The 14080-nt window shown below is 39.7% G+C and overlaps 1 protein-coding gene across 3 annotated transcripts in view; it reads right to left on the bottom strand.

Annotated features, from left to right (window-relative positions):
* LOC128081572 (ran-binding protein 17-like) overlaps positions 1-14080 on the bottom strand; it is a 57418-nt gene that overhangs the window by 24489 nt on the left and 18849 nt on the right. For all 3 annotated transcript variants that reach the window (XM_052684948.1, XM_052684950.1, XM_052684951.1), the window contains 3 exons: positions 8574-13647; positions 3208-3346; positions 795-862 (listed from right to left, as the gene is read on the bottom strand). In XM_052684948.1, the coding sequence (XP_052540908.1) occupies positions 795-862; positions 3208-3346; positions 8574-8621 (255 nt within the window). In that variant the 5' untranslated portion in view covers positions 8622-13647. The remainder of the gene's footprint in view (positions 1-794; positions 863-3207; positions 3347-8573; positions 13648-14080) is intronic.

The following is a 14080-nucleotide window of genomic DNA, read 5'->3' as shown; positions in this document are numbered from 1 at the left end:
CATACAAGAATTAGAAAAGCTTTGCAGAGATTAGTGACAGTATGCCAGGAGGACTACATTAAAAGGCTCTGATCCACTGAGTCAGCTGTGAAAAAGCCAGGTAAACACTTTAGAAGAGAACTATTGGAGTGTTTATCCTTGCAATAAAAGCTTAGATGAGGGCTTCCATTACAGCTGATTTACTGCTAGGGCCCTCCAAAGGAATACATATTCCTTCACAGTATTTATGAAGTGTGGAATCAAGCAAGGTATTTACTCAGAAACAAAATGAGCACTCCTCAGAAATAAGGATTTGGAGAATGTTTATCCTACAGTTGACAACAGTGAGAATCTCAAAGCTTTCACACATGTAAAGGGAATAGAGAAAAAGGCAGATAAGGGTTTTTTTCTGCTGTCAAATGGAGGAGATTTCCCAGTATTTGATTTTTAAAACAAAAAGCCAGCTATTTTGTTTTTATAAACATTTCTGCAGATGACTTATACTTTCTAATCAGCTTAGAATACAATGACCTCCCTGATGATTTATAGCCCTGAGCCCTACTATTCCGACAATGTTCTTATGCCCCTGATGTAAGAGGCAATACCTGGATAGACTTACTTGCCTATTTGCTAAGGGCAGGAAGGATGCATGTAATCAACTAACACCTAAGAAATAAATTTGTATTTCACTATACTGACAAGTGGAAATGCTCCAAACACCAAGATTTTAGAAGGGATAAAAGACAGAAGAATGAATCTTAAGAAAGTGCAGAGGTAACAAACTCCGAGATGATACCAAAATGCTGCAAACTCACCAAAGAGAGTCCAGCTGGACGTGGCACTGTGGAGTGTGGGAAAATCACGCAGTACTTAAGTAAAACTTCTGGAACATAAATGAGGAATGCAATGGTCCACATCAGCACCAATTGTTGAAACACTCAGTGTTAAGAAGCATGATACCAAGGAAAAATAATCCCTTCATCAAACCAACACAACAAGTAAAACAAGAAGCGTTTTCTAGCTGACCAATTATGGTAAGTGATAATTACTTCTAACGTGTAAGAAACGTTCACAGAGGTGAAGGGCTGCATAGGCAGATAGGTAGAATAAAGAACTGTTTTAGAAAACCAGAGAACACGAGTGGAAAGTCCAGGAAAAATATGGTGGGATTCTAAAGGTGGTGGCAGGAACCAAGCAGGACCAGCCCTGCAGTCCAAGCTCCTGCTCAAAACAGGGCCAAAATCAGACAGGTTGCTCCAGACATCTGGGAATATCTTCAAGGACAGAGGCTCCACATCCTCTGCAGGCAACATGCAAACAGCCGGCTCTGACTGACAGGCAGACCTGGCACACGTCAAAGATGGAAAATGGCTCTGAGGGAATCAGAGTGAAGAAAGAAAAAAGAATGAACGCAAAGAACAACAGCTTCTGATGGGCTGCATGGAGCTTCAGTGAAGTTTAAAAAACCCCACAAGCCTACATACTTTCAGTCTTGCAATTTGTGTTTATTTTAGGTGCTTCAAGGTGAAATGAACACACTGGCTAAGCAATGTACGGTTTACAAAAGGTGAGTTAAATTTTTTGTTGATACTTTTTTCAGAAAAGAAAGCATTCCTAAAAGTCATTCCTCATGATTCAACTCCCGGATACCTAAAGCACAAAACTTTACAACCACCACTGAAAACAGACACTTGTCTTACTCCTCCTGTCTGCCTCGAGAAGGAGATCAACACTTTTGAGAGGGGAAAGTAAACGGAGCACATGAAGGCTGAAGCTTATATAGCTTTTAAGTGCTCTTCTCTTTTACATGAATTCAAATTGGATTTCAAAGAGACGGTTAAAGTAAACCTGGTATGGTAGTGAATTATTAAAATGAATATATCCAATATCTCAAATGGAAGAGATGTGGTGTGGAGTAATAGCGGGGATGAGGAACACGGCTAAACTGGCAGCTGTCTGTCAAACAAACACTGAGTACAACACATCCATTTGCACACAATCAACAGGCAGCCTCGCAGCAGAACCAGCCCATAGGCATAAACTGCTGTACCATCATTACAGGTGACAAAGCACTCAAAATATCTGGGAGAAGATGGATTTCAGCATTATATAATAAAGTGACCTGAATACTACTTTACTGCTGTTGCTTAGCTATTCACTACCCATTTTCTTGCGAAGAGTGGTTTCCCTCTTGCAGCAAAAACTGCTGAATGTGTTTAACATAGCAAATGCTTTGTGAGCCTCAGTGCATTCATGCATTCCTGTGGGGCTTGACTGACACTTGGCAGTAATGAGAAACGCTAGCTATTATGGAGCAACATCCATACACACTAATGTTACACGTTTCTATTTTTTCCCTTAATAACCACCCTAATCAATACATACTACTGTAGGGTTTTAGAGAGTTTCTCAGTCAAACACCATACAAATGCATGGCATTCTCAGCTCATCAGGACACAACTACGTATTTTTTCTTCTCCCAAATGCCCAGTCTTCTCTTCTGTATTCCAAATGAATTTAAGCTACCAAAAAAGAAAACCCACCAGAACCCCAAAAATTCAGATCGTCATCTGGTTAAAGAACACGGAATAAACTGTGCAAGAGAATAAAATTAACTGCAATCAGACTGCTGCATTTTTACTGTTACTCCAAGTATGCTCCTGTTACTCTGATTCTACTCTAAAGCACATCCAAGAAGTACTGAATAATTAAAAATCTCATTTCTTTTTTCCACTTACGAAGATATCTTTAAACTCCCCCAATCATATCACAGCAGTGCAGAATAAGCATTTTTTTATACAACAGCTATGTTGAGCAAATAAAAACAAACCCTAGCAGATTCCTGTACACGTACTGACAAATATATTTTACTTCTGAGTAACAAATGCATGAATTTTCAATGCTGTCCCACCAGAGGCACCTTAATAATTTTAGCCATTCCAGTTTTTAAGAAAGGATAACTTAAAAATACCACTATAGTAACCGACAGGTTAGATGTTCAAAATAACTCATCTCTGTTAACCAAAATAGACACATTCGTAAAATGTTCAAAACCTTCCACTGACGTTTGCTGTCCTGTTTAAGATACAAAGAACGTGCTATAAGGTATGAGCTACTTTGGGAATCTCTCCATTTACTTTGGAAAGTGCAAATAAACCTTAACCACAGCTAACAACTGTAATTCAACTCCTAGAATTTCTTCTTCAGCAGTGTGTGAACAAGTCCTACCTCGAGCAGTAAGTCCTCCAGACACTGAGGTGAGGATACAGATCAGGACATGAGGCTCTAAGCTGGTAATGAAATCCATATGATCTTGGGTCAGACATTCCAAAAGTGGGTAATAAGACTGACTTAGCTTTTGATATTGCTGAAAATGAAAGAAGTTAGTAATATGTTAGTAATAAATATGGACATCTGCATTAACTGATATTAATGACGTTAGCAGATCACAGAAGACCACATTTTTATGATGTGTTAAATTGTAATTTAGCCATTAAATCAGAACATTTACATAGAGAAAATATCTTCGTGTCCTTGGTAAATTGCAACTTTTCCAATTTACCACAGGATATAAACTACTAATTTAAAACCACCTCTGGATAGTATTGCCCTGCTTTGACATGCGATGTAGCCTTCAGTCCAGTGAAAGCAGTGTAACAGGCTGTTCAGCATGTCAGCTGGACAGGCCTGGTGCTTGTATCTCACCTTCTGCAGGAAATCTCACTGGGATTTATCACAGATTTCCCCCAAGTTCTCTCAGAGATGTATTCTCTGTGCTTAAGTGAGTTCCTGCACAGGCAAAAGCACCTGCCTGTTTGTTTGGCACAGTGAGCAAGCTTACTCTTAAGGACCTGTGTTGAGGACATGTATTTCTGCATGGCTAGGAACGTGCAAAATGCCTGCGCTTCACGATACAACCAATAAACAGGTCTTCACTGAGAGAAGCTTTTCCAGTTGTAAGGATTTCCTTCTTGTGATAGGCACAAATTTGGATGTTAACCATCTCTACCTGTCCATAATTTGTCTCCTCCAGCAAGAAAATGACAGTTCTGAACAAAACATGGAAAAGAACAAAATTCAGCTTTAAAAAAATTTTTTTTTCTCCTCACAAAAGCTTAAAGGAAATCCTGGTAAAGCTCCCCTTTCACAGGGCAGTTTTATCACCCCTGTATTTTAGGTGTCTCAATGTAAATCAATCCAAGTAACTGGAAAATGTATGTGAGCTGTTCTAGACCCTTCTGTCTCATCATAACAATATAAAGCCTGTGGTGGTGTTATTTCATGTTTCAAGAGAAGACTCCCAAGATGAGCAATTGCTTACTAGCAAGTCACTGTGGGATGCTGAAAGCAGCGTTCTGACAAAGGCCTGAAGTACGCTGTCAAAGTGCTCGTCCCCATACGACTCCAGGAAGCCAAAGCAGATATAATTTCCACATCAGGCAGATTTGAGTGCAGAGTAACAGATGGAAACGCCCTGAGTTTCAGTGGATAAACCTGATCTTCTGACAAAGTCCCAAGAGAGAGGATCTGATCACCTGTTTTCATAGAAAGAAAGAAAGAAAGAAAGAAAGAAAATTCTGTAAGCAGCTGCAAATCCGCAGTATTTTGATGGCACTATCTAAGCCCATATTTTGTCTTTATTTTCATTACTATTCGGAAGGAAAAACTGTTTCTGCATTTACAGTAAAAGAATTGTTCAGTAAGCATGACTAGAACTTAAAAGTCACCAGGGAATTAATATGCAAAAATTGAAATATACGCAGTGGAATTCCTGCCATTGATTTACGCCCAGACCGTGGCTGAGTCTATCAGCGTGAACTCATCATCGCAACAGAGCTGCAACACACGGTTTTATAGTTGCTCATGCTGCAGCAAAGCCTGGTTTTGATCCATTACCATGATGGTCTCGTGGGATGGCTGCTGATGTATACACACACTAAATATATCCCTCAGAAAACAAATATGTCCATTACAAAAGCCTCTATTTTACCAGTCACAGATGGGAATGACTTTTTAATTAAAATCCATGTTTAAAATGTAAAAATAACAGCTAACTGTAAATATTTGCAGTTGCCACTACCAGGCAATAGTGGCTTTTGGATCCACCGTGCAGCTGCACAGCAGATCCCACTGCAATGCCCTGAACAAATCTGATTATTCACAGGCTTTCATCACCAAGTTTTTTAAAGGCTCTTGTCATAACGTCATCTTATTTTCACAGCATCCCAGTTTTAGTTTGTCTTCATGAGAAAAGTGCATTAGAAAAAAAGTAATTAATGGAATGGAGCTAAAACAGTTGGATGAACAAAGCTGAGATTGAGAGCTTCATCTCTACCATGAAGCAGCCTCACCAGGCGCTGACCGTGGCAAACCTGGCAGGTGCAGAAGCTAACCTGGTCTTCACTCTGTTAGTACTCAACAAGAGTTCATTCTTTTTAATTCTAACCAGATGAAAATAACACAAACTCAGGTACTTTTGAAAGACTTCCTACAAATAAAAGCACGAAGGTCTGCAGATCAGGTGCTTCATTTGCCTGCTATCTAACCACGCTGTCATGGCGATTCTGGCACCTTGGAACACGGAGCAGCGGTGACCTGGACCATTACTGCTCACAGTTCCAAACACATCTGAGAGAGGTATTTGTGGGAGCCCGTTTTCCTTCTGTAATGGGCAATTCAAACATACTGCTGAAAAACTTGCATCACACATCACCCATCTCAGGTCGCCCACCATTGTTTAATACAAAATAAGTGTTATTAGGCTTGTTAATAAACAATCTCTCCACAACTGTCCTTCCTACCCATGCTAATTTTCACCTTAATTTTTTTCTTAACGTTATTGATCGTTGCAAATCAGAAATTTACATCACATAATTGGCAAAATACACACTGAAGTATCACTCCTTGGTGGTGTTCATGCAAACAGGGACAAAGGCACACAATACCGTTTAAAACATTAATGTTCTTTACCACTATATCAAGTACAAAGCACTTTATCCATCAGGTTCTAACAGAAGAGCAGACTTAAAGGACTGGGAGTACAATCAGGGATTACTTTGAAGTAGTAGCCAGGATTTGGAAGAGTAGGAATGGCATCACTGGAGTTATGGAAGGGAAGAGAAGAATCAACTTGGAAATTAGCTTGGAAAGATGGTCACTTAGAATTAGAATTAATTAATAACAACTAATACTTACGATGAAAATGCTTTCGATACTGAAAATGACCATATAAGCACTTGAAGGCTACAGACATGAACATAATGCAAGTGAGGAAGAGGCTGAATTCCAATGACTGCTACTGGATAGAAATTCATTTGAGATGGTGTCAGATCCATTCTACTATGAATGACCTGCATCCAAAAGCTCCTCTTCAAAAAGTTAAACACAGTAAAATATAAAGAATGTCTTCTACTGTACTTGGATATGTTTACTGCAATACTTTTTATTTACATATAATCAGGAATGCAATTAAAATAAAGGTCCTACAGGTGCCCATTTAAGACATTTCAGTCAGATCATTATTATTATTATTATTATCCCTCTTTGTGACATGACCAGGTCCAGTTAATGAGAAGTTTAAGGAAGTTCCAATTCTGCAATAGTTGACCAACCAACCAGTCAGCACGTGAGATGAAGAGGAAAGGCACACACCATGTTTGGAAGCCACTATGTAAACCAGTGAACAACTGCTACGACAAAAACGTGTCAGAAAGGTAAGTGTGCTGTAGGGCACCTTGTCTGGTTTTGTGCACTACTAAGTTTGCTACTGAAAACGTTTAATAACACCAATAGATACCAAACTTCAGAAAAAGACAAAGTTCTCAATCCAAGGAAACAGCACTTGATCCATAGCTGATCAATCCATGGCACCATGAAATCCTAGCTCCTTCAAGAACTCAATGTAATATGCAACAATAGATAGAAAGAGAAGTCAAGGAGGCAACTACGTACTGTATATAGAAATTAATTGGAAGTTGATGGAAAAATGGAACGATGAGGAAGGAAGTTGGAAAAAACCCTAGGAATCCCTTAGCTCCGGAGCATGAATTACAGGAGTTAATCCAGGGCTGGTCTTCTAGCATTTTTATTACTTCATAAAAAAAAAACAAGCAAAAAAAATCACTGGATGATTATAGCCTTAAATCCATTTATCAGCACAACACATTCCATCTAGAAGGGCACCAACCCAGCCTCACCCCAGGCAGCTCTGGCAGGGAAGAATTCAGTGCCCATCCTTTCTAATGAAAACACTGAGAAGAATTAGTGACTAGTGCAAGATTAAAAGCTGTTTTTTGCAAGTGAACGGAGTCCACAGAGAACTGTTCTGCGTTCATGGACTCATTTTAAAAGGGCCTAAGAGTAGGAACAGCTCATTTCAAATTAGCAGCAGAGGTGAGAGACCTTGTGGTCCCTGTTACCAGTGCCCCCAGCCATCAGCCTACAAGTCAATAGATACTGTGCTGCAACAGACTGGTGTTTTAGCATTAGTTATTGAAAAAAAATATCAAGTACGGTGCTATGCCTGACCAGATGAAAAAGAAGAATGTTCTACATGTAGCATTTAGCTGGAGCTTCAGGGGAGTATTTTCACGCACCATGGATACCACTGAACGTAGAGGAATTTACTGAAGGACTTGGGATCAGGTCCAGAACAGCTACTGAGGGTACGTTGATATTTATAATCCTCACAGCAGAACACTGAAATGCAATTTCATAAACGATTGTTATAAGAAATGATTTAAGGAAATTAAGTCATCATAAAAATGACCTTCGATGTAAAGAATTTTTAGATGGTATTTGAAATTCACAGCTCCTGTCTGAATGGAAACTGCAGAAACCAATCAGCAAACTTTCAGAGTTACTGCTGAGGATTAAAAAGTCAAATAAAAAGACAGCTTAGGCCAAATCCTTAACGTGGGAGAAACAGAATAATGCAAAACCTTAAAAATAGGCTGAGTTTCAAAATTAATAAGAATTTTTAATATAACTTTTTGCCCTGCATTTGCCACAGCAATATGTTACATGCAAAGTATTACAAGCTCCTTCAGCCTCAAAGATGATACAAAATCACTGCAGGGGTCAGAGAAAGAATTTTAAAGATACTGGGTGACACTGGTATACAGGAAATTAGTGCCTGCGTTTGGCCGGCAGTGTCAGCATCTCAGCACTTTGGGATGAAGGAGCTGTAGGAAAAATATGTGTGCATGCACAGGAGGAAGACAAAGCCAGCTACAAAACATCTCGGGATGCTCTGACCGAAGATAACATCGCCGTGCCTCAGAATCCCGCAGGCAATATGCTCCAGAGCTCTTTGCACAGCTCATTCCCTCAACCCTCCTCCATGTGGGAGCATGTCAGGACAGCCAGCTTCTCTTTCATGCTCTCGCTTAATTGCTTTTACAGTAGGAGCTATAATACAGAGATGATTTCCTTATGGCTGAGTTTCCGTTAAGCAGGGCATGTTCTAGAATTCAGTTCAATAAGCAGCACTGGTAATAATGCAACCAAATAATGTTTTAAAGCGTCAATTGGATTAAGTTGAAAAAAAAGCCAACAAACTTCGGTAAGCTTAAACAGAGGTTGTGAAAACTTACCATATTTATAGAGGGAAAAATAATGTTCCTTGTCTTTTCCACTTTCATATTTCTTATTATTCATTACTGCCCCATAAAGATGAGTTTTGAACGTATGCCTTCCACGTGTTCAGAATGCCAGGGCAGGATAGCAAAGTGGCCATATATGGAAAACAAAAGGAAAACATGAATCGTAAAGATGAGAGCAGAACTTCAAAAACTAATTTTTAAAGCCTCCAGAACAACAAAACGTGCATTAAAACCTCTCAAAACAGCACAAGCAGCGTGAATAATGCCAAGATAAATTTGCCAAAAGAAAACGATGATGAAATCCGAGTCAGTAATGAAGAACAATATATTATGGAAGCAGCATTGCAGGAGAGAGGACAACAGATGAACAGCAATTGAGAACAGTGAGCAAGCCACTTGTAAGCAAATCCACTGATTAGAAATACCTGCTTAACCACAGCTCGGAAGAAGAAGTGCTGTCTTATGAAGTCGCTAGCACTGAATGGATCACCACACTAAGTTTGGAAATACGTGCTCTAGAAGCAATTTAAAGCTCATTAGAAATAATTGTGTCTGGCTACTGGAAAATGTGGTAAAATTTAATCCACATCCAAATGCTACCTGGGCTGTGAGAACAGGAAATTGTTTTGTGCTACTGTGGCTAACCTCATCGCTGACCCTGAGCAGTAACTGCTACAACAGCTGAAAGCTGAAGCAAAATTAAAAACTTACATCAAAGTATATCATGACAGAATGTAGATAAATAAAAACAGCATATTGAAAGTATTATTTTTATGTCGGTCTTCTGTAATGAAAGGGAGGAGGTTTACTAAAATGTAAAGCAGCCACAAAACAAAAATAGATGGTTCCAGGACGTGCTGAAACATAAATCCTATACAATTGGGAGTTCAAGAACACAGTGAGGAGACTTGCACATTCAGAATTAAAAGTGAGATATACTGGCAATGAAGAAAGGTGGACCATAGTATTCAATCTCCTTTCAATTTTCTTAGCTGTTTATTTTACATCACTGTATCACTCAGTCTCAAGCCATAATGGACAAGATCCTAACAAGGATAATTGACCGTCTAAGTGCCTTTCGCATCGTATGCCAGGGTTTACATCTTTGGAACGCACAGCATTTGTAAAGACCTCTTAGTCAGAACTGCCCTCAGCACGATGTCATTACTGGATAAATCAGCAGCCCTAGTCACAAAGCCAGACCTGCTAAGCAAAGCCATGCACTTGCTAAAGCACTAATTTTCAAAAGCACAAAGACTTCACATTTTAGATTTTGCTCAGCAACAACTGCCAACGCTGAAAGTATTTTGAAAACAGTTGCTGGGGACTTTTTTCCTGCTTTTCACTCAAATATGTGAAATGAGTGCACACAAGTCTAAGAGAAAAACACGTTATGTGTTAGTCAAGAGATGTAAGAAGATTTCAGCATCTCATATCCATTCATGCACACCCTAACACCACAGCACCAACTTTTTCCCCACCTTTATTTCAGCCTGGCACAGATCTTACAGAACATACACAGTAAATGGAGGTGCCAGCTGTACATAAATGGACATTAACAAGCTTTGCAAGAATTTTAGATGAACAGAAAGTGACGCACGATTTTACCAGCTGTTTGGTTAGAAAAGTTATTCCCATCGAAACAACAGCCCAGCATTTACAAAGAACAAAGGCATATGTAAATTTGATTCCCATCACATAAAACAAGCTGTCTTTGTAAAGGATCTGTGCGTTCTCCAAAACTGCTCTGATTCTGTGAGAGGAGCTCAGCATCCAGGGCAGAGCAAGCAGGAGAGGTGAGGGGTAGCGAGCCTGGTGTTCAGGCTGGGATTGCCAAGACAGGCACAGCTGGGCCTTCAGGTGACAGGAGAAACTTCTCAAGGACGACAGGAGCCTGGGCACACTGTATGGGAACCCAGTGCATCAGTGGATGAACTGAGAGCGAGACTGAAAGAAAGGAAGGACATGCTCACAAGGACACCATGAGGAAAGAAATGTTTACTTCTGTTTTGCCCTCTCTGTCTCATCTCATCACTCTGTGCTTCTCTTAGTTTAAAAAGGCAATTATTACAATTAGGATTATAATGAAATCCACCCCGAGTTTCAAAAGTCTTTTTGATCAAATTTGAGGAGCTCCCTGTAAACTGCAGGCACATACAGCGGCTGGCTGACTCGATAAGATAAAGAGCAAATGCTTGCAAATGTTATTTCTTGAAATCCGCAGTCCGTCTTCTATTTGTTCCCTAATGCTTTAGCCATAAAATCATGCTGAAGGTGAGAATCTCAACCATCACGTTCAAAATGTTAAGTTTCTCACACTCATGACACAGCAGACTCACAGCGCTGTTCAGAACGAGATTGCAAGTACTGCTCAAGAACACTGCTGAACTTCACCATCGTCACTGGGTTTGCATGGTCATCTTTCCCAGCATGTCTCCAAAGACCACATATGTTTAAAGGAGAAGTATCGATTCCAAAAAAGCCATGCAGGATTAAAGACTAAAGTTTTCCTTAAAAACAGCATGGATTTTAAGGTATTCAGAAAGACATTTCAAATTAACAAAAACGCACTCGGTATCGTTATTTTTATAGGGACCTAACCACACTGATGAACCCTTACCACACATTTCCAAAAGAGTTGCGTCCGTTCTTTCCACTGGAACAGAAATCTCATCAACTGCTAACTGGTGATAAATGCTAAAAATGTTAACAGCAATCGTTCCAAGGTGATTAATTACAGTATATCTTGAAATACAGCGGGCAGTAAAAACCTCCCAGAGTGTAAAACCAATGACCACTTCAGGAAAGAACTGCAGCAGTTTGAAATATCGCTAATGCAGGACGCTTATTGCAGGGCCCACAGCTGAGCCGAGGCGGCCGGCAGGCCAGTGCTGCCCATCTGTGCCAGCACAGAGCCAGCTGGATTATTGGAAATCACTGCTTTCAGAGGCTGCTTCAGCTGACTGCGCTGGGGGCTCTTTCATGTTCATTTTGCAGGGAGTCTAATCCTGGAATCAGTGTTGACATCACTCAAAGAAGAGAAAACGTGAACAATTTCTCTAAGTATAAGTATTGGAAAGATACTGCTGTGACCCTGACTCTGATGAGAATATGAATGCGTTTTAAAAGCAAAACACACAAAAAAATATTATACAATTACATGCACACAAACATTGAGTACAGGCTCTTCTCCCATCTCCATATCTTTCCTCCAAGTTTAGTTGACAGGTGGCTTAAGATTTTTATTTTGAAGGAAATGAAGAGCACTCCTCCTTTTGCTACTGCAATCTGCACTGAGTAAAACAACATTTTTCCATTGCAAAACAGTTATGGAGGACAAGGAAGGAAATTGTAGAATAAAGCCCTTACATCATCACTTCAGCTCTTCCTACAACACACAAACTGATGCCCACACATCCCTCACGACTGTTCACAAGAACCAACATTTAACTAAGGGAGCAACAGGTGTTTGGACACAGCCTTCAGCACATGCTGTGGCTCCACTGCTTCATTTACATCTTAAATCTGCACTGTCCTGAAATTTCCTTATACAATGTCTAATTAAATCCTAGCATGAGCCAAAAGATGCTGTCTGGTCCCTGTGCACAAGAACTAACAATCCTTCACTGAGAACTTCATGAATTTCACACACACATACCCACAAACACACGTTTTGCATTTGAAAGCAGAAGGTTTCTTAATAGAACATTTTGTAGACCTGAGTTAAGAATGAAGAAGACTGGGGCTGTGTGGCTGACAAAGCAAGGATCACAGACTGGAGGCCCACTGCTAAGATAACAATCAGTAGGTATCGTTTCAATAAGAGCAGAAATGATGGTAAAGGCTGATTGCAATTAAAAGGAAATGTAATGGCAGTGGGGTCCAGTACTGCAGGACAAGCGAGCTTGAAGCTCAAGATTACATTTGCATTTCTTTATATCATCAAAAGAAATTTTCCAGTCATTAAATGCGAACTATGTATAAAGCTAATAGAAACTTTATAGTAAAGTCGGAAAGTTTACCTCTTTCTTCCCATACAAGGAAAACCTTTTTTTTTGTTTTAATCAGTGTCACAAATGCACCTCAGGATATAGCTAAAAGGTTTGTGCCAGCTTAGAATGTGGTGTCTTTGAAAAAGAAAACAGAGAAATGTTTTGGCAAGGAGTGAGAGTTAGAAGGATAATTTTCTTCTGTCCTACATAAATGCATTCTGCATATACCGTTCCCATACCCTGCAGTTCAAAAGCAGATTACACCCAAAGGGTTTTTTTTACAAGCAGCCACGTAACAAACACAATTTCCAGACCTAAAATGCAGCCCGAATGCATTGAAAGCATATTTGATGTACCAGTTTTCTCTCTTGAAAAGTAGCAGGACATTTATGGCTATTTCCTCGTACACAAATCACAAATCTGCAAAACTATTGGTAATGTTCCTTTCAAAATATTTAGGAAGTGAAATTTTAAGCTACAAAGTTAGCTGGAGTCTATTATGAACAGTCGGTGTCACAGACCTGTTGCAACTGAATACCTGAGTGGGAACAGTAAAATGAAGCAACTTATTATGAACAGTTGTAACAGTGCTCTAGGGTGAAGCTGTTATGGTCCTATTATGTCTTGGAGCTGCTGGAATATAATTTGAATATATAAAATCAACCCACACCTATCAATCAGTAGCCGAGATCAAACACCTCACGAGTATTCGTATCTTTGCTGAAATCCATTTACAGCTGCTAAAAGAGTTGTTGGAGTGATACAAGCAACAGTGCTACATGAACGCATCCCCATCTGTGAAAGAAAGGAGCTCCAAAGGTCTGCAGTAAGCTCTGCAGCCCACAAAGGGCTGAGATGGGTGGTAGTACATGGCAGTCCTGCTTTGTTTTGTAAAACTCAGCAGTGGCCAGGGATAGGAACTAACAGGATTTCTGTAGCACGAGACAGGCGAAGAATGACACTGCAGAGGAAATTTTAATGAATACCTATTGTATGTACAAATCATTTCAATAGCTCCTCTGAAGAGAAGAATTCCATTTGGAGATGATCCATCAAAATTTAAACGTCGTGACCTGAAAAAAATAACAGTAAAAGTGCTCAGATGGTCATCAAAACAGAAAACTGCAAAGGACTCATTCCATAAAACAGAGAAAATGTATTTGCTGATCACACAGTACATTTACTCAATAAATTCTAGCTTTCACTCCAATGACGTGACTCTAGTTATCTAAATATGGTTGCTTAAGACACAGTGGTGACAAAAGAGGAAACAATTTTAACTAGAAATGGTGACAAGACAACACATACTTCCCTTCATGGTGACCTGTGAGCACCTTGTGCCTGCATACAGCTCAGAAGACCGACACAGAGTTCCCACAGTCCAACTAGTTGGGATAACTTTTACTCTTGCTTGTTCCTAAAATCAGCCAATCCCCACAGGTTATTCTGTCACATAAAATTCATGGCAATCAAAAGCCAGTTCTGTGAGTGTAAATTGCAACACAT

This window comes from Tympanuchus pallidicinctus, unplaced genomic scaffold (genome assembly GCF_026119805.1).
Source record: "Tympanuchus pallidicinctus isolate F22 unplaced genomic scaffold, pur_lepc_1.0 scaffold21, whole genome shotgun sequence".
Lineage (NCBI taxonomy): Eukaryota > Metazoa > Chordata > Aves > Galliformes > Phasianidae > Tympanuchus > Tympanuchus pallidicinctus.
The sequence above is the reverse complement of the archived record's forward strand: the minus strand, read 5'-3'. Positions and strand labels throughout refer to the sequence as shown.